The 23,911-nt window shown below is 57.5% G+C and overlaps 2 protein-coding genes across 7 annotated transcripts in view; one reads left to right on the plus strand and one right to left on the minus strand.

The window, feature by feature from the left end:
• Positions 1-1,508: 1,508 nt before the first annotated feature.
• SYT11 (synaptotagmin 11) lies at positions 1,509-15,346 on the minus strand. Of its 2 annotated transcripts, none has more exons than XM_016166301.2 (4): positions 15,313-15,346; positions 10,022-10,848; positions 4,901-5,024; positions 1,509-4,476 (listed from the first exon to the last, which is right to left on the minus strand). In XM_016166301.2, the coding sequence occupies exons 1-4, from the start codon at positions 15,344-15,346 to the stop codon at positions 4,166-4,168; spliced, it is 1,296 nt and encodes a 431-aa protein (XP_016021787.1). In that variant the 3' UTR covers positions 1,509-4,165. The 2 variants fall into 2 exon arrangements, with proteins under 2 accessions (XP_016021787.1, XP_036090708.1); XM_036234815.1 differs by lacking the exon at positions 15,313-15,346 and adding an exon at positions 15,061-15,242.
• Positions 15,347-17,168: 1,822 nt separating this feature from the next.
• LOC107521487 (GON-4-like protein) overlaps positions 17,169-23,911 on the plus strand; it is a 37,150-nt gene continuing 30,407 nt past the window's right edge. For 3 of the 5 annotated variants that reach the window (XM_016166208.2, XM_016166206.2, XM_036234821.1), the window contains exons 1-3: positions 17,169-17,241; positions 18,935-19,438; positions 22,647-22,832. In XM_016166208.2, the coding sequence (XP_016021694.2) occupies positions 18,961-19,438; positions 22,647-22,832 (664 nt within the window). In that variant the 5' untranslated portion in view covers positions 17,169-17,241; positions 18,935-18,960. Of the gene's footprint in view, positions 17,242-17,707; positions 18,186-18,934; positions 19,439-22,646; positions 22,833-23,911 lie in introns of those variants that run through there. The other 2 variants (XM_016166207.2, XM_016166209.2) reach the window with 2 other exon arrangements.

A 23,911-nucleotide genomic window follows, 5' to 3' on the forward strand; every position in this document is an offset into this window, starting at 1 on the left:
GGTAGGCAGACGGGGTTCGCCGGCGAGGACAGGCGAGAAGATGGACTCGCACCTTGCTGTGAAGGAAGCCACCGGATAGAAGAGAGGAGCGGCAGGCCTAGCGCTGGGGGGTTCTGAAATCCCAGTCCCCTCTCGAACGCGAGCCGAACCGTTTAGCCTTGTCTAGAGGCCTCGCTTAGAGACAAGCCCAAGCCCAGAAGCCGTGGTGAGCAGCCTTTGGTTCTGGGCTTACATTCCTAAGCGCACGTGATCATTTAGGTCCCCCAGGTTTATGAACAAAAGCTGCTGGCGTGGGCGGGGACACCGGTCATTTCCTGCCCTTCGCAGGGCTGGACGTTGCCGTTCATTACAGTTTGCTCTGAGCCGAGAGAAAGTCTTCAGCTCCCCAAACCGCCTGCACCAGATGCCGAGCCCAGCTCCCTCCAGAGGGGCGTGGAGGGGGGGTTGGAGGCAGGGGGGCTTCCGGCGTGCAGGCAGGTGGGCGCAAACACCCTCAGACGCAGAGACACACCAGGTACAGTGTCCGCCGGCCCGGGAGGTGTGCTGCGCACCTGTTTAGACAGCAGTAACCACACAGCCGTCACCACGGCCGCTCACCTTCACCTCAGGCTCCTTAGGAGGACGTGTGGGTGCGACCGTGGCTAGCACGCCCCCCTACACCCTCCCATCTCCTCCTCTAAAATATTCTCGGGGCGCTGGCGTCAAGGTCGCGAGCACACTAGCTGGCGCCAGTTCCCGTTAGGCCCTTTGCTTCTTTCTTCGAAGTCCCCACCAGCCCGGCAGCGACGGCAGAAGAGCAGTTTCGGGAGCCGAGCCGCCCACGCAGGTGCCGTTGCCCACGAGCTGCGTGGCTCGGAGCCGCTCGTGCCCACGCTGGGCTTTGGCCTTCTCACCCGTCACGTGGGAATGATGATACTGGCACAAGCCCGACGCGGCCCTCGGAGGGACTCCGTGGGTTTTACATGCACGAGGCACTTTACACCGTGCCCGGTATCGGTGGACGGCCCATTCGTGAGCTCTCTCTGCTGCTGCTGCTATTTTTAAAAATGCGTCACCCTTGATGGTCCCGTAGGGGCTTTTCGGCTAGACTGAGGTTTACGCTCACGCGTGAGGTGGGTTCCCAGCTCCCCGGTACCTGGGCTCGCAGGCTTGCCTCCGGACTTTTCTGCCAGCATGTGTACTCCTGGGTCCATAGGCCTCCCCTGGGACTGCCCCCGAATGCCAAGCAGGGTTCTGAGCGTTTCTGAGGTGCTTGGAAGGTGGCGCTTGACCCACCAGGGGATTAGGCGACTAGGAGGCTCTCCCCAGAGCTTTTATGAGATGCGAAGGGGAGCCCAGAGCCCGAGCGTCAGCCGCAGGCGCGGCCGCCCTGGCCACCGCAGCCCGGGCCGTCCCCCAGTGTCTCCAGCGAGAACCGGGTTTTACTTCGCACCTGCTGGCGCGTGAACAAACCCCACGCCCCCGACGGCATGACAGCGTTACGCAAGGTCACACGATGCACGTTCGCCTTTTCAGGTTTTTCTTTTTTAATTTGACACGTTTATTTTATTCTCGAGTTTCGTTTTTACAAGAGAAGACACAAGGTCAAGAAAGACGACCACAGTGGAGAAGGACCATGGCGAGAGGAATGTCACTATGGTGGCCGTAAGCAGAGCCTCCCAGGCAGCAGGACTTGCCGCGTCCCCTGTCCCGGGCAAGTCGCCCCGCCCGCAAGCCAGTCCCGGGGGCCTCACACGGAGAAGCCTGTGCGTCTGGGCCGTGCCCCACCAAGGAGAATGAAAAGAAGGGACAAGGCGCAGAGGGACTTGGTTATTCAGGAAAACTCTCGTCTTCTCAAAGGAGTCAAGGGGTCAGCAGAGAAGGGCTGACTCTCGGAAAACCACCAGCGGCCATGCCCTCACCTATCCCCGGCCACGAGTGCCTTGTGCAAACCTAAGACGCGACTCTCTTGTCTTTCAGCCGACTCCCAGCTCTGGGGGGGACGAATGTGAAAGCCGAAGTCGGCTAAGAACTTTGGGACAGCGAGGTCAAGGGCACGACGGCTCAGGCCTGAGGGAGGAGGGAGGGGCCCTGTCCCGTCCGCCTCCTGGCCATTCTCTGAGAAAAACACCGAGGAGGCAGGTCCCGGGCGACAGAACGGCGGGTCCCTCCCCGTCACCTCCCCACCACCGCTCAGCAGACGCGAAGGACGCAAGGGCCAAAGCGCCGGGACGGGGGGCGGGGGGCCGAGGCTGCGCCCCGGCGGGCGGCGGGCGGGACGAGGGAGGCACAGGCCGCGGGCCCGGCCAGACGGCCCCCGGCCGCTCCGCACCGTCTCCGGGAGGAGGCGGCACCTGGCCGCCCAGGGATTTCTGATCCACGTTAAGGCGATGAAGAGGAACCAGGGAACGTTTTTTCCTAGTGGGGCTTCAGAGCGCTCCTGTTGGATTTACATTAAACTATCTCAAAATGCATTTTTAGAAAACAAAAATTATTTTCTTCTACGTATGATACAGTATTTACAGTCCATGGAGTCCCGGAGAGCGGCCGCGGTGCGGGTCAGCGGGGGGCCGACGGGACCGGGGTGAGCGCGCGCGCTTTGTGCCCGCCTCGTCCAGAATCCAGGTGCAGACGGGCGGGGGGCGGGGTGGGGGGCACGGGGTGGTCTGCAGTCCGCCAGGGCTGAGGGGACGGCAAAGGCAACACAGCCCGTCTCTCGGTGGGGACACAACTTTCCGGCTCCCTCCCCAGAAGCAAGCGAGACAGTGGCAGGGACCTTTGGGCCCCACTGAGCCCTTGGGCCTGGCTTCCAGCGGCCACCGATTTGAATTCCTCTAGTCAGCGAAAACCTGGGCTGCCTACCCACACTCACTTATCGCCAGGGACATCTCTGCCGTCGGCAGCGACTCGGAGCAGGAGGCCTGACCTCCACCCCCAGCAGGGCCCAGCGTGTCTCTCCCTGTTGCCCCCTGCAGCGGGAGGGTGCAACTGAGCCCCTCCCCCATCCTTCTGCCTCGTCCTGAGACCAGCACGTTCCAAGAACCGAGCACTTTGTTTTGAGGGCAAGGACGTCCTGCAAGAATCCGAGCCGCCCTACGACCCGCTTAGCCACACTGTTCTTAGAGCTGTTAAGAGCCGTTACTGGAAAATTTAAGGCAAAGAACTTTCGAAGGCCCTTTGCCTTATCAAGCAAAGTTAACCGCATCTAAGCTGCTCGAGAAGGCTGAAGCTTCTCTAGGGTCAGAGTTTCTGGAAAAGCCAAGGCCAGTTGAAGCCTTCGGAACTCTGATGACCTCTCGCCCGCCGGCCAGCGAGTGGCTGTCACTTCCATGCAGAGCTGCAAGGGGGGGTCACAGTCATCTCACTCGGACCTCCCATTCTCGTACCTACTGAGCAGCGTTTGGGGCCAGCGGATGTGTCCCTGGGGACCACCCTAGAGCGGAGTGGGAAGTCTCCGAGGCCCTTTCCTTTTGGAGACATCAACGCGTCTCGCAAGCCCAGCTGCCCCTTCTGAGCCTGGCGCGCCCCGGGGTGCCGCGCCCCAGGGACGGGCTCCCACGCACCCCGTCAGCGCAGCAGAGCGCCAACAGCGCCAACGCCCCGTCTCCCAGACGCCGTCCCCCGCCAGCCCTGCCTGCCCCACGCCACCTCTGGGCCCGGAGGAGCTCGGTCAGAGAGCGGAGAAGCACGAGGGGAGAGGGAGAAATGGGGACCGTGAGACGAGAGCTGTCACAGGAGCGGAGCACTCTGCGGAGCAGGGGAGTGAGCGCGACTCTCCAGAGAAGCCTGATAGAAAGAGGCCAACCTCAGGGCATCAGCAAATACAAGTCGGCACAAAACACGATTTTCATGGGTTAAAATCTGTTAACTCGGTATTGGCGGTTAGGCTAATTTCTTCGTTTGTGTTAGACATGCAAGTATAAGGTTACAGTGTTATATATAGACTCGTGGAGGTCTCTCCCTCTCTTCTCTTCCCCATTAAAAAGAAAAGAAAGAAAAAAGAATTTCTAGTGCCTTGCAAAGGAGAAAAATCGTCATCGCTAAGAACCCGTCCGCAGCTGTGGTCGCGGGTGTTCTCTGCGGGGTTCGTCGCGTAAGAAATTTTGTCCTACGACTGAAATGCGGTTCTGAGTCCACGCGCCTGCGCCGCCTGGGTCCCCGCCGGCTGCCCGGCCCGGCCGCGGGGCTAGTACTCGGTCAGGCTGTGCCACTGCACCACGGGCTTGCGGGGGCTGTCGCACACCTCCCGCCAGTGCTCGGCGCCGCTGGCCGTGACGCTGTGCGCCCCCAGGATCAGGCGCCCCACCACCTCGTTCTTGGTGGTGCGGTCGAAGTCGATGACCAGGAACTCGATGGTGACGTCGGGCAGCAGGTCGGCGGGGATGTCGTAGACGAAGGACTCGTTGAAGACGGGGCTCAGGGTGCACTTCTTCACGTGGGTCTTCTTCTTGGCGATGCGCTTTCTGCCGTAGTAGACGCTCACCTTGACGTAGGGGTCTGGGCCCCCGGGGGAGGCGGGAGAGAGGGACACGAGCCTGTGACACGGTCCCCCTGCTGGGCCGGGCCTCATGCTGCCGTGCCCCTCCGCGGCCACCCCGCGGGCTCAGCGAGGGCACAGCAAGCCCACGCTGACCGCGCCAGGGCCAAGGGGCCCAGGAACCCAGGCCGGGGTGTGGGGAGGGGACCCCTCGGGCGCCTCGCCGAATGCGAAGGCCCCCGTCTGCGCAGCCAGAGCACCCCTCTCCCCCGGCCAGAAAAATAAAATCTACGACCCAGGCATTCACCAGGACGTGGGTGGACAGAGGCGCAGGGGTGCGGGGCGGGAGGCCCCTGGTCCCGAAAGGGGGGGGGGCGGGTGTGTGCCTGGGCCACCGGCGGGGGTGGGGCTCAGGCAGCGAGGACGGTTGGAGTAAATAGCTGCTACCTGACAGACCGGTGATGTCCATCTTCGGCAAGTGCCTGGCTTTGAGGACGACCACTGTCATTCTCTGGGCCACCGGCTGGTATGACAGGGACACCTGGAGCTCCCCTCTGCTGATGCACTTCTGTGAAGAGGAAAGGGCAGGTGAGAGGCCCCACAGGGGCGTGGGGAGCCGAAGCAGGGTGCTGAGCGTGGGGAGCCGGAGCAGGAGCGGGGTGCTGCGGGCAGGTGCTCGGGCCGCCAGGAGTCGCTGTCACGCTGCGGGGGGGCCGGGAAGGAAACGTTCCCACTGCGCCCCGACACTCGGCGGAGCCGTTCGCGTGGGGAGGGGACCATTTCTCGAGTTTCTAGCTTGGAGCGCAGGCCGAGGCTGGGAGAAGGAAAACCAAAGGAGGGAGCGTTTGAAAAGTTTAGCGCACAGTAGGTCACGTTCGGGACGAAATCGTTCCTCCTCCTACCAAGTCCTGTTCCTTGTTTCTCCACAGCCCCACATGCCTGTCACCTGCTCCAGGAATTCCACTCCGGTTGAGCAAAAACAGGCCGTTCGCACCGCCCGCCCGGCGTCCAGGCCGCCGACTGACTGCGCGGGCCGAGCGGCTCGTCGGCGAACAAGGGGAACCCCTAGAAGTCTGCGCTTCGATTATACGCCGCAGCCATCTCGCGGGAGGAAACCGCGATGCTCCTTTGCACGGCTTAAAGCATTTCCCGGGGCTCGTGTCCGCCAGGAGCACGTGGCAACGTGCGCCCAGACGGCGCGGATGGGCCTTCCGCTTTTCGGGCTTGAAACACAGAGCGAACGCGCTTTTCGGATGGGCCCCGCGGCCCTTCCTGCTTGCTGGGCGGGAGCCCCGCGTCTGCTCAGCCCCCCGCGTCTGCTCCCGCAGGTCACGCGCCAGCGCCAGCGGCGGGGCTGAAGTCACCGCCGGTTGCCTTGGCGACCAGCAGGCTGCCGGCAGCCGTCTGGGCAAGAATGTGGACTCATTTTCCCCATTATCCACGGTGGAACGGCACCAGGGAAGTCACCCCTCAGGAAAATAAACTCAAACAAACATTCGGGATTGAACCACCCCGGACAGGAGCCCACAGCTCCCTGTGTCTATCTACATTTTAATTCAGTAAAATTCGATACAATTAAAATTTGAGCTCCTCAGTCGCCGTGGCCAGAGGGGACGGTGGAGATGGGGTGGGGGTGGGGTGGAGGGTGGGGTGGGGGAGGGGGAGGTCCCATCGCCACAGCGAGTCCCAGCCTAGGCTCGGAGCTTGACAGAGCTTCGGGATTATTTGGGCCGCTGCTCCTTGCCGTTTTCATGAATAATGAAATAGTAACCAGATTTGCTATCTGTTTCTGGGGTCATCTTTGAATACTGGTATCTAAATATTAAATATGCGATCTTTAAATAACATTCTAACTTTACCGACGGAAGGGTAGGTAGGGCGAAAGGAAACTTTAACGTCGAAAACAGCGTTATTTGTAAAAATCACATTGGCTACAAGATGATAGTTTAGGTTTCCCAGTTATTTAAAACTGTTTCCGAAATCATCCATCATGGGAGAATCTTCCTAACCTAAACCACCCCCTTCCCCAGGTCTTCGAGAAAGAGGGCAACTTCCGGTTACCCGTTTAATACTTTTCTCCCTGAAATCGCTCCTCAGGCAACGGTCCTCCACCCGATCCCTCTTCACCTTTGGCATGGGCAGAACGCCCGTCCGCACTCGGCTGTCCCTTTGTGACGTCCGAGCCTGCAGCCGCGAGGCCACCGGAATGCCCGTCCGCCCTGAGCCGAGGAGCAGAGGTCGTGTCCGCCCCCCCCCCCCCGCCCCCTCCCCTCCTCACCCACTCAGAGCAGCACAGATCTCTCAATGGCTCTTTCTCAAGGACTCTTTGTCAAGGGCTGGGAGCGAGCTGTTTCCCAGCCCCTTGGCTCTGTGAGGCAAAGACCCTGTGGGGGGCCAGCAAATAGGAGGATGAGGGGGGAACAGGGGCTTTATCCACGCCTGGCAGAGCTGGGCGGCTTTGCTCTCAGAGAGTGGGGTCCCCAGAGAGGCCTTCGGGGGAAGGGGACGCCTAGGCGACCAGAAGTCGGCTTCCTCTCATTGATGGAATTAGTCCCTTCCAGAGCGATTTTACTAGTCACAGAGGCTTCTCGCGAGGTGGACCCACCAGCCCCAATAAACCGTGACTGGGGTCAGAGGTCCCGGGGCCGGCCCCTCCGTCCACAGGTGTCACAGTCACGGCAAACAAGGGCAGCAAGAGCTCCGCCTGACCCCGCGCGTGGCCTCCTCCCCGACGCGCGCCCACGGCCACCTTCCCTCGCGCCCCTGGAGCCGGCGCCCCTGTTCCTTTCCTTCCTTTCAGTCCCTTTGGCTGGATGGACGACCTTGAAGGTCCCCGTGACTCTGCGATTTTAAGACTCCTTTCGTTCCCATGACCTCGGTCCCCGGTCATCAACGCCAGACCTGGCCGTGGAGAGACAGAAACGGTCTGGAAGGCCGTGTCCTGGGGAAAAGAGGTGGTCCGACCCCCCGCATTGCTGCAAATCACCCCTTTCCCGCCGTCTCCTCCCCTTCCACAGCCCCCCGGTCCCGCCTCCCTGCTCCTTGTGAGGGGCTTCTTAGGGGAATGTAAATTCACTTCAGTTTCTGTCTGAACAAAGTGTTAGGAAAAGAGCTGTCACTAAAAATAAACGAACAACAGAACCTAGTCCCAAAGTCCAGCTCAGAGATTTTGGGCCTCGTAGGGTTCCTACTGTGACCTTCCTTCACAAATAATCCGGGGTTAGTTTTTTGCGTTGCTTGTATCTTCTCGTAGAGTCGCCAGAGCTGGGAGTGCTCCCGCTGGCCTTGAGGGAGTCCGAGCCCGGGGCGGACACCCGCTCGCCCACAGGGAGGCAGCCGGACGGACAGGAGCAGAAGTCGCACGGCCAGTCCTGGGCTTCTTCATCGTGGAGCCTTCGGGGGACACGTGGCCCTGTGCTGTAAGGGGGGGGCCTCACGCAGACCGGAAACAGCTCTACACACCACGTGGCTCTCACGGATGAGCTCAGGCGGGATCCGGGGTGGGCAGACTCCTGGCCACGGGCAGAGGAGCTCGGGAAGATACGCGGAGGCTGCAGTGCTCCGGATTGGCTCAGGAGGGGACAGCCACAGCCCATGGGACCCGGCCCCGCCCACAGGCGCTGCTGGTTGGGAGACACAGGCTCAGGGAGCCTGGGAGGCGGGCAGGCACTGGGGTGGGGCCGCACGGGCTCCCGCGTCCTGTCCAGGGGCCCTCCCGGGGGACGCATCCCTCAGGACCCCAGCCCTGGCTCACCCCTCCTGCAGGGAGTCAATAGTGTGGAGAGAACTCTGGCCCTCGCCCCGAGCCCCGGCGGTGTCTGTGCGCCCTGCCCCGGGTCCTGGGCTCGAGGCTGTTTTGTTCCAGTCCCGATCGGCCCCTCGGCCGTCTCCCCCACTGCGGCTTGGCGCAGAGCCGTCCGCACTCTCAGCCCTGGGCCGTCAGGGCTGCGGGCCCGCTGGTGGCGCTACCCAGAGGAAGGGGCGCCCGCGAGAGCAGCCGGAGGGAGGCGTGGGGACCACCGTGAGGGGGGCAGGAGGGGGGAGGGCTGGCGGCAGCCTGCGGAAGAGGTGCCGGAGCCGCGGGGGCCGAGAACCCCGCCCGTTAGGCCCTCTGAAGCCTCACTGGGTCCTGGCGCTGGACCAGCCTCTGCGCCTCTAATATTCTCCAGAGTGTCGGGACCGCAGAGAGACAGGGCCTGTTACACGGCTAAGTAAGGATACCCTCCCTGGGGAACTGCCCCCTGCCCTTCCCCCCGCTCAGTGAGGCACCCTGCCTCCCAGGACGCGCCTGGTTCCCGGAGCGCAGGGCACACGCAGCCCCTGCTGGCCCGGACGCCTCGCGTCCGGTTCCGAGACTCCGTTCTGCAGGTGACGTGCTTTTAGTGACCTTGATGTCCGTTCCGAGCCCGCTCCCTGCTCTCCACGGATGTGGGTCCCCTCGTCTGACTTTGTCAAAACACAGGTGTCTCCAAACCCCATAGATCTCCTGGGGATCAAACTTTATTAAAAGCGGAAATAATAATAATAATAATTAATAATAATTAGTGGTTATGATTTAGTGGAGGTCTGCTGCGTGCTTGGGACGAGGCAACCCCACGACCTGGCTGAATCCTTACGAGGAGCCGAGAGTCAGAGGAGCTAAGCTGCTTGCCCAGGGTCAGTGGGCTGGTGGCGTTCGTGCTAAAAACGTAGGTCCGACTCCAGAGCCCTTGCTAGCGACTACTTACGTTTATCCCCCCCGAAAAGAAGGAAACTCCAAGCTGGAGATGTTCCCAACTCCGTGCAAAGCCCTGCTACGCTCGCCACGTGGTCACTGCTGGGACCGCTGGCCTCTCTGGCCTCTCTCGTCCACTACAGCGAAAGCCCCTCCCAAGACCTATCGCCTGCCGGAAGTGAGGTCAGGCGGCTCACCTCCAGGGCCCCAGCATGCACGATACTGCCTCCCAAGCTGTGGAAGAAATTAAGGAATGAGTGGAGGACGGGGGGCAACGTTTCTTGCACCCCTGAACTTACAGCTGAAGAGCCAGTGCCGGCCCGCTGGGGAGAAGGCAGAAGGAGGGCCCCCTCCCCTTCCAGGGCCAGTGGGAGGACAGGGGGTACGGAGAGAAGTTTCTGTGGCCGAGGTCTGGGCTCGGGTGGGGGCGTCTATAAACCGGTTACTAGAAGCCACATACGTGACCCATCGCATCCGAGGTTTGGGCTGGAAAGTGAGGCTGGGGAAAAGTTACTGAACAGTTTAGTTCACTGGAGGAAGGCTACACGTCTTTTTGGGGAGCGAATGAGCCCTGACACCCTTGAAATGGCGAGGGTCTAGGCCTGGGCGTCCGGCCGGCATCTGGACGCCGACCGCCAGGTGACATGTCGGAGGCAACTGTCCTGGCTCCTACACCTTCCGACAGGAGCTGTCACCGCCTGTCCCTCCGTCTTACTGCGACCACGGCTTAGTCTTAAAAACTGTGCGCTCCCTTCCCACGGCCCCGCGTGGCCCCCCACCCCATCCCCTGTGCCCCCCGAGATCTCGTCTGCCTCAACCCCCGTCCCTCCCCAGCACGCGCGCCCCCTCACCTGGATGTTCCTTTTGACGATGTCCCTGGTCAGCTGCACCTTGCCCGTGCTGGGGTCCACGCCGGCCAAGGGCACCATGACCTCCCCGATGACGTCGTCCCGCGAGAAGCGGTCGAAGCTGAGGACCAGGAAGTGCAGCACCAGGTCCTGCAGCTGGCTGTACGGGACGCCGTAAAAGGTGAAGGTCTCGTCGAACACGGGGTCCAGCGTCTTCCGCAGCACCCTGGTCTTCACCCGGTGCCGCTTGTCGGGCAGGATGGTCATCTTGATGTAGGGGTCGGAGCCCTGGGTCTGGTCGTCCATCACCGGCAGCCCGTGGGCCTCCTGGATGGTCACCACCAGGGCCTTCTTGGGGAAGTTATAGTCCACGGAGAAGGTGAGGGACCCCAGGGTGACGTCCTCCTCCGGGGACGACGGAGACGTGGTTTTGCTCTCCCCAGGGGTCAGGCTGGGCACGGGGCTCCTCGGCTCCTCCCCATCGTCCGCTCTGATGGGCAGCTGGTCCATGCAAGACCCGGAGCCCGGGGCCGCGGGACCCCTGTCTCGGCCCAGCAGGCCGGCCTCGGCGGCCCCCGCCTGCGAGTTCCCACGCCCGCCTCCCCTCCCCGGGCCGTCTTTGTCTCTCTGCACCTTGATGATTTTCTTTCCGCTGCTGAGGGCCTCTGGGTATATGCTGACGCCTTTGAGCATGTGAATGAACTTGTAGGGCGGGGTCTTGTGCTTCTTCTCAGCCTGCTGGTGACAGCACGTCCAGACGAAGACGGTCACCGAGACACACACCACCAGCACGGAGGCCCCGACCAGGCCGGCCACCACTGGGGACACATCTGAGGGCGGAGGCCAGAGAGGCATCAGGGCGGGCGAGCCTCGGCCCGCCCCAGCACCCCCGCTGAGCGCCCCCACCCCCACCCCCGCCCCCACAGCCTGACTTCCGCCCTCTCTTGGGGACCCCTCGCCCACGCTATTGCGGCTGTCCATGGCGCCCCCTCCACTGGGCCTGGGCGAAATGCCCACCTTCTCCAGAAGCCGCCCGACACGCCCCACCTGACTCCCGGCCTTTGCTCGGCCGGCCCCGGGCACCGAGGACTCGGCCCGCTCTGCGAGTGCTACCACGTCACCTTTGGACACGGGCGCCCTGCACCTCAACCGTTAGACAGGGGCACGAGCCTGTCCGGTCTCGGCAGGCTCTTCCCCCGCGTCCAGCGCGGGGTTTGCAGGCTGGCCGGCAGGCAGGGCGGAAGGACGTGGCTGTGACTCTGGGTGGTTTTAGCAGGGCACCCAGGGGTGGTGGAAGCCGTGGGTGGTAGAAAGAACTCCGGGCCAAGTACTTTTAAAATACGTTCCGAATTGCGGCTCCCAGGTATTTAAAATGGAAGGATTTTCAATGGAACGGCACAGGCCATGGAAGATGTCAGGTCTTTGCTCAGACGTCACCTTGTTAGCGAGACCTCCCCTGACCTCCCTATTTAAACGCGCAACCTAAAAAGTAAGTAAATAAGTACAAAGCAAGCGTGCGATCTCTTCCACCCCCGAGTGCTCGATCTCCCCACGTGCCCCTCTCCCTCTCACAGACAGGCTCGGGAATACGTGTGGACGCACGCACACGCGCACACGCACACACACACACACACACACACACACACACACCCCTACGTCGTTTTACTAGTTATTATTGTCTGTCTTCACTGGAATGTGTTTTGTTCATTTCTGTATCCCCAGCACTAAAAACACACAGCAGGTACTTAATCGATGTTTGTCGAATGAACAAGAACCTGAAGAGAAGCAGGCGGGCTCCTCCCCTTTGTCTGGTCTCGCCTCCTCCTCTCACTCGAGTTGGGCCCCTGACTTGCATAATTGGGTCTGGGTTTATTTCTACCCCCTCTTGAATTACCCGAAGCCAATTTGTCTAGATACGGTCCCTCATTTCCCACCTTACTTTTTCAGGGGAAGACTTGGGAAGGGCAGGGAGAAATAAGGAAAGCAACGTGATTCCAGCGTGTTCCAGATTCTTCCTGGCACTTCCTTTCTCCAGGTGTCCGTCTGGCTCCCTGCAGGCCTCTGTCCGCCGCCGGTCCCCTTATCAGAGAAGTGCGTTCCCGCCGCCCCAGCAGCCTGCTTTATTTTTCTTCTCAGCGCGTGTTATTCCTGACATGTACCTATTTGTCTGTTTTTCCTCACCAGATACACTTAGCAAGAGCGGTGACTGTCCGCTTTGTTCACTGCCCTAGTCCTGGAGCCGCGTGGCATGTTGCCAGGGCTCCGTGAACCAATGAGTCAGTGGACTCAGAACAGCCTCCACGGACCGGAAAAAAGAGGACGAGGTCGACATGGCCAGGTGTACCAGTGATGAACGTAAAGTTCTGTTTGGTCTGCAAAACCTACCGGCAAGCAATGGGAGACCTCGACGGACAAGAACGAGCGTAAGTCACCCAGCAGTCAAGATAATATAGACAAAGAGTTACCAAGGTGACCATGTCCATGGCCACACTGAATGATAACAGCGTTTGTTCTCAGAGCGTTAGCGGAAAGAGAGTCATTCGGGAGAGCTTTCACGAAGCGGGGGCGGCCTTGGCGCTCAGCTCCTTGAGAGCAAGCAGAGTAGCATCCCGTGCGTCTCCGAGTCCCTGAGTCCCCTGCTTTTCACACGAGCTCATTAAAGGTCCACGTGAACAATGATTGGTTTCCACTGGTTTCCACCAGAACACAAGCTGAAGAAACGGCTTTCCACTGACCACGATGGTCTCCACGAGAAGTGGAGAGCAGGCAACTACCAAGACAGGTCTGTCGTCGAGAATGATTTGGAAGGGAGATCGGAAGGCCCGCACTGGCGGACATCCGAGGGATCCTTTCGGCTCTGCCATGAATCTACTCGGATCCCGAGGGAAGCCAGGGCTGCTTCCCAAGCCTCGACTTTTACCGATGGAAAGTGGAGGTGGTGTGGGGAGGAGAAGACAAGGGGTCTCCCGTTTCAGGACAGGGAAGGACTCGCTCGCCGGCTTTGTTTCCCACCTCTGCCCTACTTTCTTCGGCATTCGAGCGTTCGTTAACCCCCCGCCCCCCCCCGGCCTCTCGCCCCCACGCTCAGGGCAGTGAACCAGAAACATCAGGATTTTGAAAGTCAGGACCCTCTGTCCTGCATTAGTCAAAAGCGTGGTGGGAAAAGGAAGTTGGAACTCATGGCCAAAGCGAGTGTTTTAAAGGGGTTGTAAATCGCGGGGACCCCTGCCGCTCGCTCCTTTTGTCCTCCGGGGTCACGGGTAATTAAGGGTTGGCTCGGTGTGTCTCCCAAGGGCTACGGCAGTTGAAATGAAGTACCCTGTGAGGCACGAACAAGTCAGAAGTGGTGGTTCTCTAAGTAGGAGACCCTCCGTAGGGGTCGAAAGACCCAGGAGACGCCTCTGGGCTGCGGCCATGTCGGCCTTGACCGGACCCGCTTCCTGCCGCTTCCTGGGCTAAAGCAGGCTGACCCTGCCGGGTGGGCCAGGGCGGTGGGCGAAATGAGACTGACCTGTGACATCGCCCGGACGTTGGTTTAAATCCTAGCACTGCCCTCACCAGTTGCTTTGACTTTTATTTAACTTACGTTCATGAGCCTCAGTTTCCTCATCTGGCAAACACACGCACACTAATCATACCCACACCAGAGGCGACTCGTGAGGATTAAATACTAAGACGCGGTGCGTAAGAGGCTCGTATAATTTCTTTCTCCTCCTCCGCCAGCATTTCCTCTAAAGGAGATTCCTCCGTCACACGCCACACCATCGCGCCCCGCGAGGAACGTGGAACGCCAGAGGGAGTTCGCTGGAAAGTCGGCGTGAGAGGAGAAGGAAGGAGCGGAGAGAGGGCCGCGGGGTGCTCGTGCGACCTCGACAGCCATGTCTGTTTTGGAAATTTAGTGCTTGGGGAACGGCGATGCCGGGGTGAGAGGCAGCCTTGGGGGTCGGCGGGAGCATCGGCGGGAGCAGCGCCGGTGGGGGGGGGTGCCGCTGTTCCCTGGGAGCTCTCCCTGATGCCACGACTCCTCCTGCTTTTGAGGTAACGGGGGACACTGAGCTCTGCTCGCGGACCTCTTACTGGGGAGTGGGAAAAGCATTTCCTGGTGGGGCTGCGGCCTCGCCCTGAACGCTGGGTGTCCGAGGGTTAGTCTCTCTGGGTCTGGGAGGGAACCCTGGGCCCACAGCACCCCTGGCTGGCTTCCAGCACCCAAACTGCGGCGGCGCAGGGCAACGCTTTCTTGTGTTTGTACCGGGAAAGCAAGGCGCAGGAAGTTTGTTACCCTAGCATATTTTGGAGAGATCCCCAGAGAGGAAAAAACTTGCTTCTCGAGCTTTGCTTTCTGGCTTTCTTCCCTATTTTTCACTCCTCTCTGCTCCAGGGACCGCGTCTGAGCTCGGGGCCCCCAGGGCAGGGTCGGGGACCGGCCGCGCCGCGGTGACGTAATGCTTTCCCTGGTACACAAAGCGGCCTCCCCGGGCTCGGCCTCTCCCGCCCCTCCCCCTCGGGCCGGCGCGGGCCCCGCCAGCGCCAGCGCGGGTGAGTCCCCCTGTTCGAAAAGCCAGCCCAGGCGAGCAGGGAACAAAGGCCCGGGAGGAAGCGCCCGGGCGCTGCCAGGAGGCCCAGAAATAGACATCACGTCATCCCGCGGCCCGGCGGCACCGAGCGCCATTTGGTAGCACCGGAGGGACCCGACCATTACGGTGCAGAATAGGAGCGGCGGCGCCCGCGCCGGCTCGCAGCTCGGCGCCCAGCTGACCGGCTCGAGGAGTGGCTTGCTCCGGGCTCCCCGCCCCCGCACCCCTCTCCCCGGAGGCCGGGCGCCTCCCCTGGCCGCCAGCCACGCAGCCCACAGTCTCCGAGCTGCCATCTTGCTGCCCCATCCCCCTTGCCACCTCCCTCCCCCGCAGCCCCGGGGACCAGGAGGGGGAGGAGGGGGCACCGCCCTGCGCGCCCCACGGGGGAGGGCTCGGCCTACCCCACCTCTCCTCCGCCCCCAGAAGGAGGGGTGCACGTCCTCCGCAAGCTCGCGGGCTGCTTCTCACCTCTGCGAGGTGCTAGCATCCTGCACCTCTCGCCCTCCGTGTGCCTCGGGCCTTCCCAGCCCCTGCGGCCCGTAGCTCAAGTTCAGGCGCTGTCCGTTGCCCGCTCCCCGCCACCACAGGCCCCATCTAGCGGGGCTGACCCTTGAAGGCCCTGGTCTGGGCTGCATCCCCTGTCCAGCCGCTGGGCGCCCCCATCCCTGACTTTGCAACGGTTTAGACTACCCCAGGCTTAGTTTGCCCGACTGTACTTACCAAAGCTAGGTCGGATATTGGTGATCTCGGCCATGTCGTAATCAGAGGCTATTGCTATAAATGCTTTTGCGGTGGTCGGACAGCCCTGGGAATCCCGGGTCAGTACCGAGGCCGCCGCTGTAGAGCGCTAGGTCAGGGGAGGGGGAAGGTATCTGGCGGACGCCTCCTGCGACAGTCTGATTCCCGGTTGCCAGCTGCGGTCGCCTCTTAAGATGCTCCAGGGATGCTCTGAGCTAAGGATGCAGGTGCAGCCAGACTGGTCCTGATGCGAAGTAGGCCCCGCCTTCTTCCGAACGGCCCTCGGCAGAAGACTCCGCCTCCGTCCGAAAAGTTCCGGAAGGCAGGGCCCGCCCCTTTCCGGAAGATCTTCGGGAGGTGACCCCTCCCATCGCCAAGACCTCCTAAGAATGAGACCCCGCCCACTGTCGGGCTGTGGGTCTGTTAAGGAGAAAACCCCGAGCCTTGAGTAAGAAGTGTGTAGGTACATTTTCATATCCTATAGATCCTGTGATTCCGGTTTCCTGGGCTTAATATAGCAACGGAATCTTCTGGGTGAGAGGGAGCCCAGGATTTTGGAGAAACAAAATTCTATACTGCCTGCATCTCAGTATCAATTACCATAATCGTTACGCATTTCTGAGACTACTAAAGGTTGTAGAAACTTTCTTAAACTTAAGAAACTCTAATCGAACCTTGCTATAGTTAGCTGCACGACTCTGAAAATTTACTTAATTTTAATTGTACAAATAAAACGGACGAATTTTGTGGAATGTAAATTAAAGTTGTTTTTATGAAAAGACTAATGAAGAGTGCCCAAGTTAATCCATGTCGGATATTTCTCCTCTAGAAGTTTCAAGTGCTAAGGGCTGCTTAGGAGGGAAGGAGGGAAGAAGGAAGGGAGAGAGAGGAGAGAGAGGGAGGGGGAGCAAATCAGCGGATCAACATACTCTGTAGGTTCAAAAGCAGGACACAGATGGAACGCCCAGCTGCTGGAGACTTCCTTGGCATTTGGGAGAGTTAGGGTGATTCAGGTTAGAGTCAGACTACTGGCGGGTATGTCCGTGATTACATCAATCTCACACTTCGTTTGGACTGGATACTTCCATCAGCCTGCCGGATTCTGTTTACAGACAGGATCAGGGCGAATAGATTATTTAAGTGCACAAATATTTGTTGGCGGTTCCTCTGTAAGATGAGAGAGCCGAATGTGTTTTTCCAGCTTTGACATTCTGTCCTTCTAGAAAAGTAGAGAGCACATGGTGTTAGGAGTCATTCATTCGTTCAAAACGCAGGTGTTGAATTATTGAACATAGCCTATGCCCCAGGTACCTTCTTAGGCACTGGATAAATGCATTAGCACCCAGAGCCAGCATCCCCTGTTCCCCTGGATAGCTGGGTATCTTTGTGGAATCACCTGCACAGCTGAGCCGGAGATTTGTCTTGTGCAAATTGGAAGGTAGAGTAATATCCTCTGTACCGTAGGGTTTATTGTGAAGATCAAATCACCCACGATAACGTAAGTGGAAGCGTTTCGTAAAATGCAGAGTATTATGCAGATAGGAGTGGTTACTATATTGAGTCCATGACAGCTTTATTGGGGAAACTCCATGTCTTTGGTCGCGTATTCCAAATGTCTCGTGGCGAGAAGGGTTAGTTGTCTGAATCTCGACCCCTCAGCTTGGCTTTCAGTACGATAAGCTCCCTAGACCGAGAAAGCGAGGTATTTGCCTTTAAATTCTCTTGCCCACAACTGACGCGCCATCTGGACGGCTTCACTTTGCCCGAGACTAGCATGGCGCCCGGGGCCTTGCGCGCGCCCCTTGACGCCCGACGCCGCGCGCCGCGTCTCGGGGTCGCGCACGTAAGTCGCTGCCGCTGCCTGACTTCCGGCGGCCGCGACGCCGAGTTTCCGCGGGCCCCGGCCGGCTGGTGAGGGCGCGGGGCCGTGCGCCGCGGGCCGGGCGGGGGCGGCGCGAGCGGGGCGGCGGGGCCCAGGGCTGGCGCGGGGTGCGCGGCGGAGGCGAGGGGCGCGGGCTGCCGAGGTGAAACCCGCCTCGGGACCGCTTTTGAAATGCCTTTCCTGGAGGGCCCGCGCGGGCGGGTTCCCCCTCTTGGTCGACTCCAGTTCCCGCAGGGGGCGGGGGCGCCGCTGCTGGGTTTTCAGAGCCTGGAGCCGGTCCTTGTACTTTTCTTTCTTTTTCTTCCTTTCCTGGACCTCAGTAATTCACGTGTGGAATACAGGACTCGCTTCAGCTACCCCCACTGCACTCGACCCACTCGCCACCCTTCGTTACAGGGATCGGCGGAGTCCTTACCTGTGTTCGAGCTTTAATTACCAAGATGAGGGCATCGGATGGTGGGGGGGGGGTGAGGCGGGTGGCTGAGGGGAAGACCTGTGCTACTGTCCTGGGGAAACAGAGTCAGGGAGGTTTAAAACTAACCTTGTAGTTCCGACTCTTAAGAGTTCGGAGGAACTTTATTTTGCAATCCTCTGCTCCAAGCTTCCATCTAGTGCCCGGATAGGCGGACATTCAGACTTTGAGCATTGCCACTGACAGAGAACTCATTGCAACACAAGGCATCTTATTCTACTCTGGGACTTATTGTACCGAATAAAGTTTTTTGAGGTAGAAAGCTGCAGTCAGTCTTCATATAATGCTTAACTCTTGGTCCAGATGCTGCATAGAATAAGCACAGACTAGGAAGTTCATGCCAACTTCCATTCATTCATTTATTCAGGGAACGTTCGCTGAGTACAGTAAGGCACATGCTGCGGAGTGCTAGGTACTAGCCGAAAGAGGCGTTTTCCCGAAAAAGCACATAGTTTGAGGGGCGGGGGTGGCAAGGAGACGGAAGAGGCAATCACAAAAGTGGTAAGTACCGTCAAAGAGGTTTGCAAGTAGGCACTATAAGAACATAAAAGATGCTCTCCAGTTTAGGTTAGTGTTGCTTTGAAAATGTGGTCACTGGAATTGAAGCCAAGACACCAGAGGTAACATAGTATAGAGAACAGTAGGAAGCTCTTGCTTTGGACACAAAATTTCCGTTAATTAGCCCAGCCTGTTTAAACAACCAGGCTTTGCTTTTGGATTGTTTCCGTTTATGAAAACAACAATAGAAAACATGTATCGATCTAATAAGTTACTCTCTAATGGTGTGGGTGCTATTTTTACTTCATTTTTATAGTCGAGGAAACAGATTCAGGTTAAGTAACTTACACAAGGTCATAAAGCTGGAGAGAAGCTGGCTTGGGAAACAAGTCCAGTTTGCCTTACAGTTTGCTCAGCATCATGCTGGTTTACCCTCTTGATGGTAATTAACGCTAATCACTTACTGTGTGATTCTTGTAATAACTGTGAGGTAAGAGTAATTATTTTTTACAGTTGAAAGTGAAGTTTAGAGGGGTTAAGTCACTCAGCCAAGGCGGCTTACTAATCAGTGATGGAGGGAGGATTTCGATCAGGCGCCCTAACCACCTCCTCTGCACTCCCACCTCAGGGAGCACTGTGCATTTGGCGTGAAGTACTGTGTTTGTGATTGAACGTGAGTGGGAAGATGCTTGAGGGAATATGATTATCGTGATTAATATGAAGGTGATGAGAACTTGCTTCTGTCCTTTCAGGATGGAACAAAAGTAAGACTTTTAAAATGGTGCCCAGTAAGAAGAGAAGAACCGCAGTGACCGAGTCCCCACAGCATCAGGGCATCCAGGAGGAGGGGGACCTGGACCTGGAGTCGGCTGATACCCCAGGATCTGAGCAGGCCGGAGGCCTGGGGTCTTTGTCGCTGCCCCAGGGTCTCGAAGCGGCATCTGCGCAGGACGCAGCGCATCTGCGCGGCGTGGAGGCGCTGTCCTTGAGCTCTGGGTTGCTCACCCAGGATGCAGGGGCACCAGCGCCAGAAGCCGTCGGCGTGGCCGTCCCTAAGGGCAGTGCCCTGGCTTCCCCGGAGTCCTCCCGGCCCCGTGACACGCACACTGGCAAAGAGGACCTCCAGGCCTCTGGTGCAAAGAGAGGGAAGAAGATGATGCTCAGGCCCCGGTCGGGTCCCCAAGAAGACAGAAGCGACTTTCCCGGCACAAAGGAGCCCTTTCCAGGAGAACCTAATGAAGAGGTGCAGGAGGAAGGTGAGCCGAGATTAAAGTGCTGGAGAGGAAATGGATAATTAAGTAGGGGTTCAGGGTTTACTCAGCTCTCGAGCGGAATCAAGAGATTTTTTTAAAAAATCAAACTTACTGGTGTAACATTGGTTAATAACATACACGTTTCAGGTGCACAACTCTATAACATGACATCTGTCTGCTCTTACCGCCCGAAGTCTAGCCTCCTCCCATCACCATGCGCTGGACCCTCTTCACCCTCGTCACCCCCCCCACCCCTCCCCCCACCCGTAGCCATTCTGCTGTCCGCGTCTGTGAGTTTGCCTTTTTGTTGGTGTGTTTTGTTTGTTTGTTTGTTGCTCTCTGTCTTGTATCCCACATGTGAGTGAGATCATGTGCTTCTTGTCCTTTTCCATCTGACTTATTTCATGTAGCAAGATTTCACTGATAGGATCCGTCCATGTTCTTGCAAGTGGCAATATTTCACCTTTTTTGTGGCTGACTTGTAGTCCATTGTATATGCAGCACATCTTTATCTATCGAAGGACACTTGGGGTGTTTCCATGTCTTGGCCGCCATGAATAATGCCTCAGTGGGCATGGGTGTACGTGTATCTTTATGAATAAATGTTCTCAAATTTTTTGGGGAGACACTGAGAAGAAGGATTGCTGGGTCATGTGGTAACTCTAGTCTTAACTTTTTGAGGAACCGCCATGCTGTTTTCCGTAGTGGCTGCACCAACTTACATTCCCGCCAGAAGTGTATGGGGGACCTTCCCCCCCCCCACCTCTCCTGCACTTGTCACTGTCCTGTTGTTGGCAGCCATTCTAACCTGTATGTGGTGGCATCTCACAGTGGTTTGGATTTGCATTTCCTCGAATGGCTAGTGACGTTGAGTATCTTTTCAAATGTCTGTTGGCTGTTTGTGTGTCTTCCTTGGAAAAGGGTCTCTTCAGGTTCTCTGCTCATCTTTCAGTCAGATTGGTGTTTTGTTGTTTAGTTGTATAGAGATATTTTTAATGGTCATTTTACAGATATCAAGTGTAGATAACTATAAATAAACATCATTTAGGATTATCTGTAATACCACTGTGCTTTATTAAGCTAGGTAATTGAAAATCGATTCTACCACCTTGCACTTTAATTGATTTTATATACAAGTAATACCAGTAAAGGAAATATGTTTATATAGAATTTTTTTGCTCACGAGAAATGTAACATACAAAATAGGAAGAAAGAAAGATCGAAAATTCATATATGGGCGTTTTGTGAAATATTGAAAAGTTTAAAGAAAATAAAAATTGCCAATAATCTTGCTACTCAAAGTAATTATTAAAATTTAATGTATATTCTTTTTGTTTTGTTTGCTTTTAAGTAACGTTTTAGTTTTCTGATTATGATTATGTAGGAAAAACACTGGTTATTTTGAAGTATCAGCATTCTTTTGCAGTTGATACACTGTCGTATTTCGTTTCTAGGTTATTGCAGGTGCTCGTGATAAACTGCGCTGCATTAGTGTTTATTCTAATAGAATGTTAATGGTTCTCTTAAAATTGATTTATATACCTAATTTCTGCTTAGCTTTTTCTTTCTTTGACTTCTAAAAAACGATTACAGTAGGCTGATTTCAGCTTATAGTTACTTGGTCTGTACAAGTCTCAGCTAATTATTTTCACGTTATCAATTTAAACGGATCACACACATGCTCTGAATGAGGCGTTTCCTGCTCTGTCTCTTACCCGTCTCGTGGTCCCTTTCCACGGTCTTTCAGCACTGTGCATGTGGACAGCGAAAGAGACTGGGCGGGCCCCAGGGGGGTTCTTTCAGAGGGCGTTCCGCTGAGAAGCAGCGTGATGCGGTCAGGGAACACAGGCTGCAGAGGGAGCGGCATTTTCTCTGGGGGCTTGGTGTGGGGACAGTGCAGAGTGGTGCCAGGTCCGTGTCAGGGAGCTAAAAAAAAAAAGTATGGAGGGAGGCTCTGCCTGCCAAGGTGAGCTTCCGGATTTCCCGTAGATGTGAAGATTCCGGTATGTTTATTTAAAAGTCATTTATGTCAGTTCAGTTTTTAAAATGTTAGACAGCATTAAGTCTGAAGGTGACCGCAGACTGTCGGTTAGATGAGGACGCCGTGCCGTGTATTGCTTGGCGTTCCCTCTTACAAGAAACCGGCTGGGGGGCTCTCGACTTGACAGACCCTTGTCACACTGTCTCCGGAAAGTCCAAGCCTCTAGGTGTTTTGACATCATGAAGGAATCACGGCTCCAGAAGTAAAGGAAGGGACGTGGAAAGTAAATGCCATTAAGGATCGGTGCATGTTTTTAAACAAAGTCTTTTAAATAAAGGCTTTTTTCTTCGTTGGAGGGGAGGATCCTCCAGTTTCGAACCATAATCGTGCCGGCTGGAACCGCTAATATTGATGAGATAGTGTAAAAAAGTGTGAATGGAGCTCAGTGACAAATAACTTGACTTCTTTTCGAAAACAAATATTTTTCCAACTAATAAAGAAACCTGGAAAAAATGCATAAGAACAGGAAGCCCACAGTGGAAAGCTAGGCGGCCTTTCCGTCGGTCCTCGCTCCTCCCATCCTCTTCGCGGAAGCAGTCGCCGTTTACCTGCTTCTCACGTACGTGCCAGGGGCGTCCGGCGTGCACGAGCCTGGGCATCTTCCCGCGGCGATTTTCATGTTCACTTTTGAGGCTGCACGGATTTTTTTTGCCTTTTCAGTGTCCTCCCCCCAAAAGAGGTAGCACTCATTCAGAGTTGAGGGGAGAAAGGGGCAAGGTGTCTAACGAACTGTAAAACTGTATTTATGGCGATTTTCATTTTACTGCGTTACAAAATTGAATTACAGCATCAGAAAGTTCAGGACGTTTTATAATACATAACATTGACAGTTGATTAAGTGCGATGATAATGATTGTCTATATAAATTGTCCCTTTGTTATCGGGACTACAGCCACCCACCCTACAGTTGTGAATCTCATTTTCCATAGGGAAAAAAATGTGTAGCTCACAGGGTATCAGAACTGGAAAAACCTTAGCAGTTACCTGCGTCAGGTCCCTGACAGCACAGGTGAGTGAGTGTCCTTCAGACACTGCCCTTACCGGAGAGCTGTGCTGGCGCCCAACGCCACCCCCGACGCAGTGACCTCACCCAGGGGCTTGTGCCGGGGCCGGGCCGCTTCGCAGTGCGGCTGAGAACCGAGGTGTGAAGTGGCACCCGTGTCCTTCCAGGCAGGCCTTGGGCGCCTTCTGCAGGGCCGTTGCCGTGGCTGCAGGACGGCCAGCCTGCGAGGGGAGCGCCACCCGGGCCACCAGCCCAGCCCGACGTCCGCGCCCCAGCTCCGGAGAAGCCGCTCCGGACGTGCGCGCGCCAGGCTGAGGAAGAGGGCGAGGATGGTGGACTCTTCATTCCGATGGGTAGGCTTCCTTTTTCTTTCCTTTATAAAGTTAACCCTCTGCAGCAGTACAGTACGCCGACAGCTGCGTCTGTCCTGAGACACCCAAGGTCGCTGAGTTCTCAGACATGGACTACACCCGTGCAAGCAGCGGGGGGGTCAGGAAACGGTACGTTAGTGGCCGAAAGTCCTCTGTGTCAGCTGTGACCGCCACCCTACCCACGGCAACCAGGTTGGCCCATCCGGCTGTGACTGCCTTTCCCATGCCGCAGCGTGTCTGTGGAGTCGTTCCACGTCGGTGCACGCGCCCGGAGGCGGTTGACTTCCGTCCCGCGTGGCGCCCTGCCGTTTGAGTGGTCGGCGTTTGCTTCGTCCACTTGGCTGCGGGGGGCGTGCGGTGCTTCCCGGGGCGTCCCCGCACACAGCCCTCGGGAGCACACGCACCTGATTTTCGATGGGTGGAATTGGTTAGGCCTTAAAATGTTTTTTAACTTCTGTACTTTTTATTGGGAACTTAGCACCTGCAGACAAGTGAATAAAGACTTCTTTATTCAGCTTAACACATGCTTTCGAAGTGAGCACCTCGGAGCTCGCGTTCGTGTCGCAAACACTAGACGTCGGTGGCGGGCAGGTTCTAGCAGGGGCAGTGACGTCGCGTCTTGCTTCTGAGCTCGGGGAAGGCGTTCAGTTGTCCTCCTTGCTGCAGGCAAATGTCTGTACTTTACAAAAGAAAAGAGTGAGACTCGTGCCCAGGTGAGCCAGCCGTGCTGTTGGGCTGGTCCCTGGGGAGGAGGCCGCGGCGCTGGAGCCGGCAGGCGCGGCCTCAGCTCTGCCGTTATGGCGTGCGGGGAGCTTTCCTCTCTCTCTGCCTCGGGTTCTCCATCCGTCCAATGGGAAGAAGCGTAGTCCCTGCCTCCTATGGTGGTTGTGAAGGTGAGTGGGTCGCCGCAGGTGCCCTCCTAGGGGACCGTCTGCCCGTCATGGGGCGCGTGACGAGCGGGGGTCTCACCCCCGCGGCAGCTCCCCAGCCAGCACCACCGCCACCGGGTCCACCTGGCCCTCCAGGGCCGGACAGCTGGTGGCTCATTTGTCTTTCACTGT

This window comes from Rousettus aegyptiacus, unplaced genomic scaffold (assembly GCF_014176215.1).
Source record: "Rousettus aegyptiacus isolate mRouAeg1 unplaced genomic scaffold, mRouAeg1.p scaffold_m13_p_17, whole genome shotgun sequence".
NCBI lineage: Eukaryota > Metazoa > Chordata > Mammalia > Chiroptera > Pteropodidae > Rousettus > Rousettus aegyptiacus.

Coding starts and splice junctions, on each gene's coding strand:
- SYT11 (XM_016166301.2), bottom strand. CDS start 15,346: ATGGCCGAGATCACCAATATCCGACCTAGCTTTG. Junction 5,025..10,021: donor TCGTCAAAAGGAACATCCAG/GTGAGGGGGCGC, acceptor TCCTCTTCACAG/AAGTGCATCAGCAGAGGGGA. Junction 4,477..4,900: donor CATCACCGGTCTGTCAGGTA/GCAGCTATTTAC, acceptor CCGGGGGCCCAG/ACCCCTACGTCAAGGTGAGC.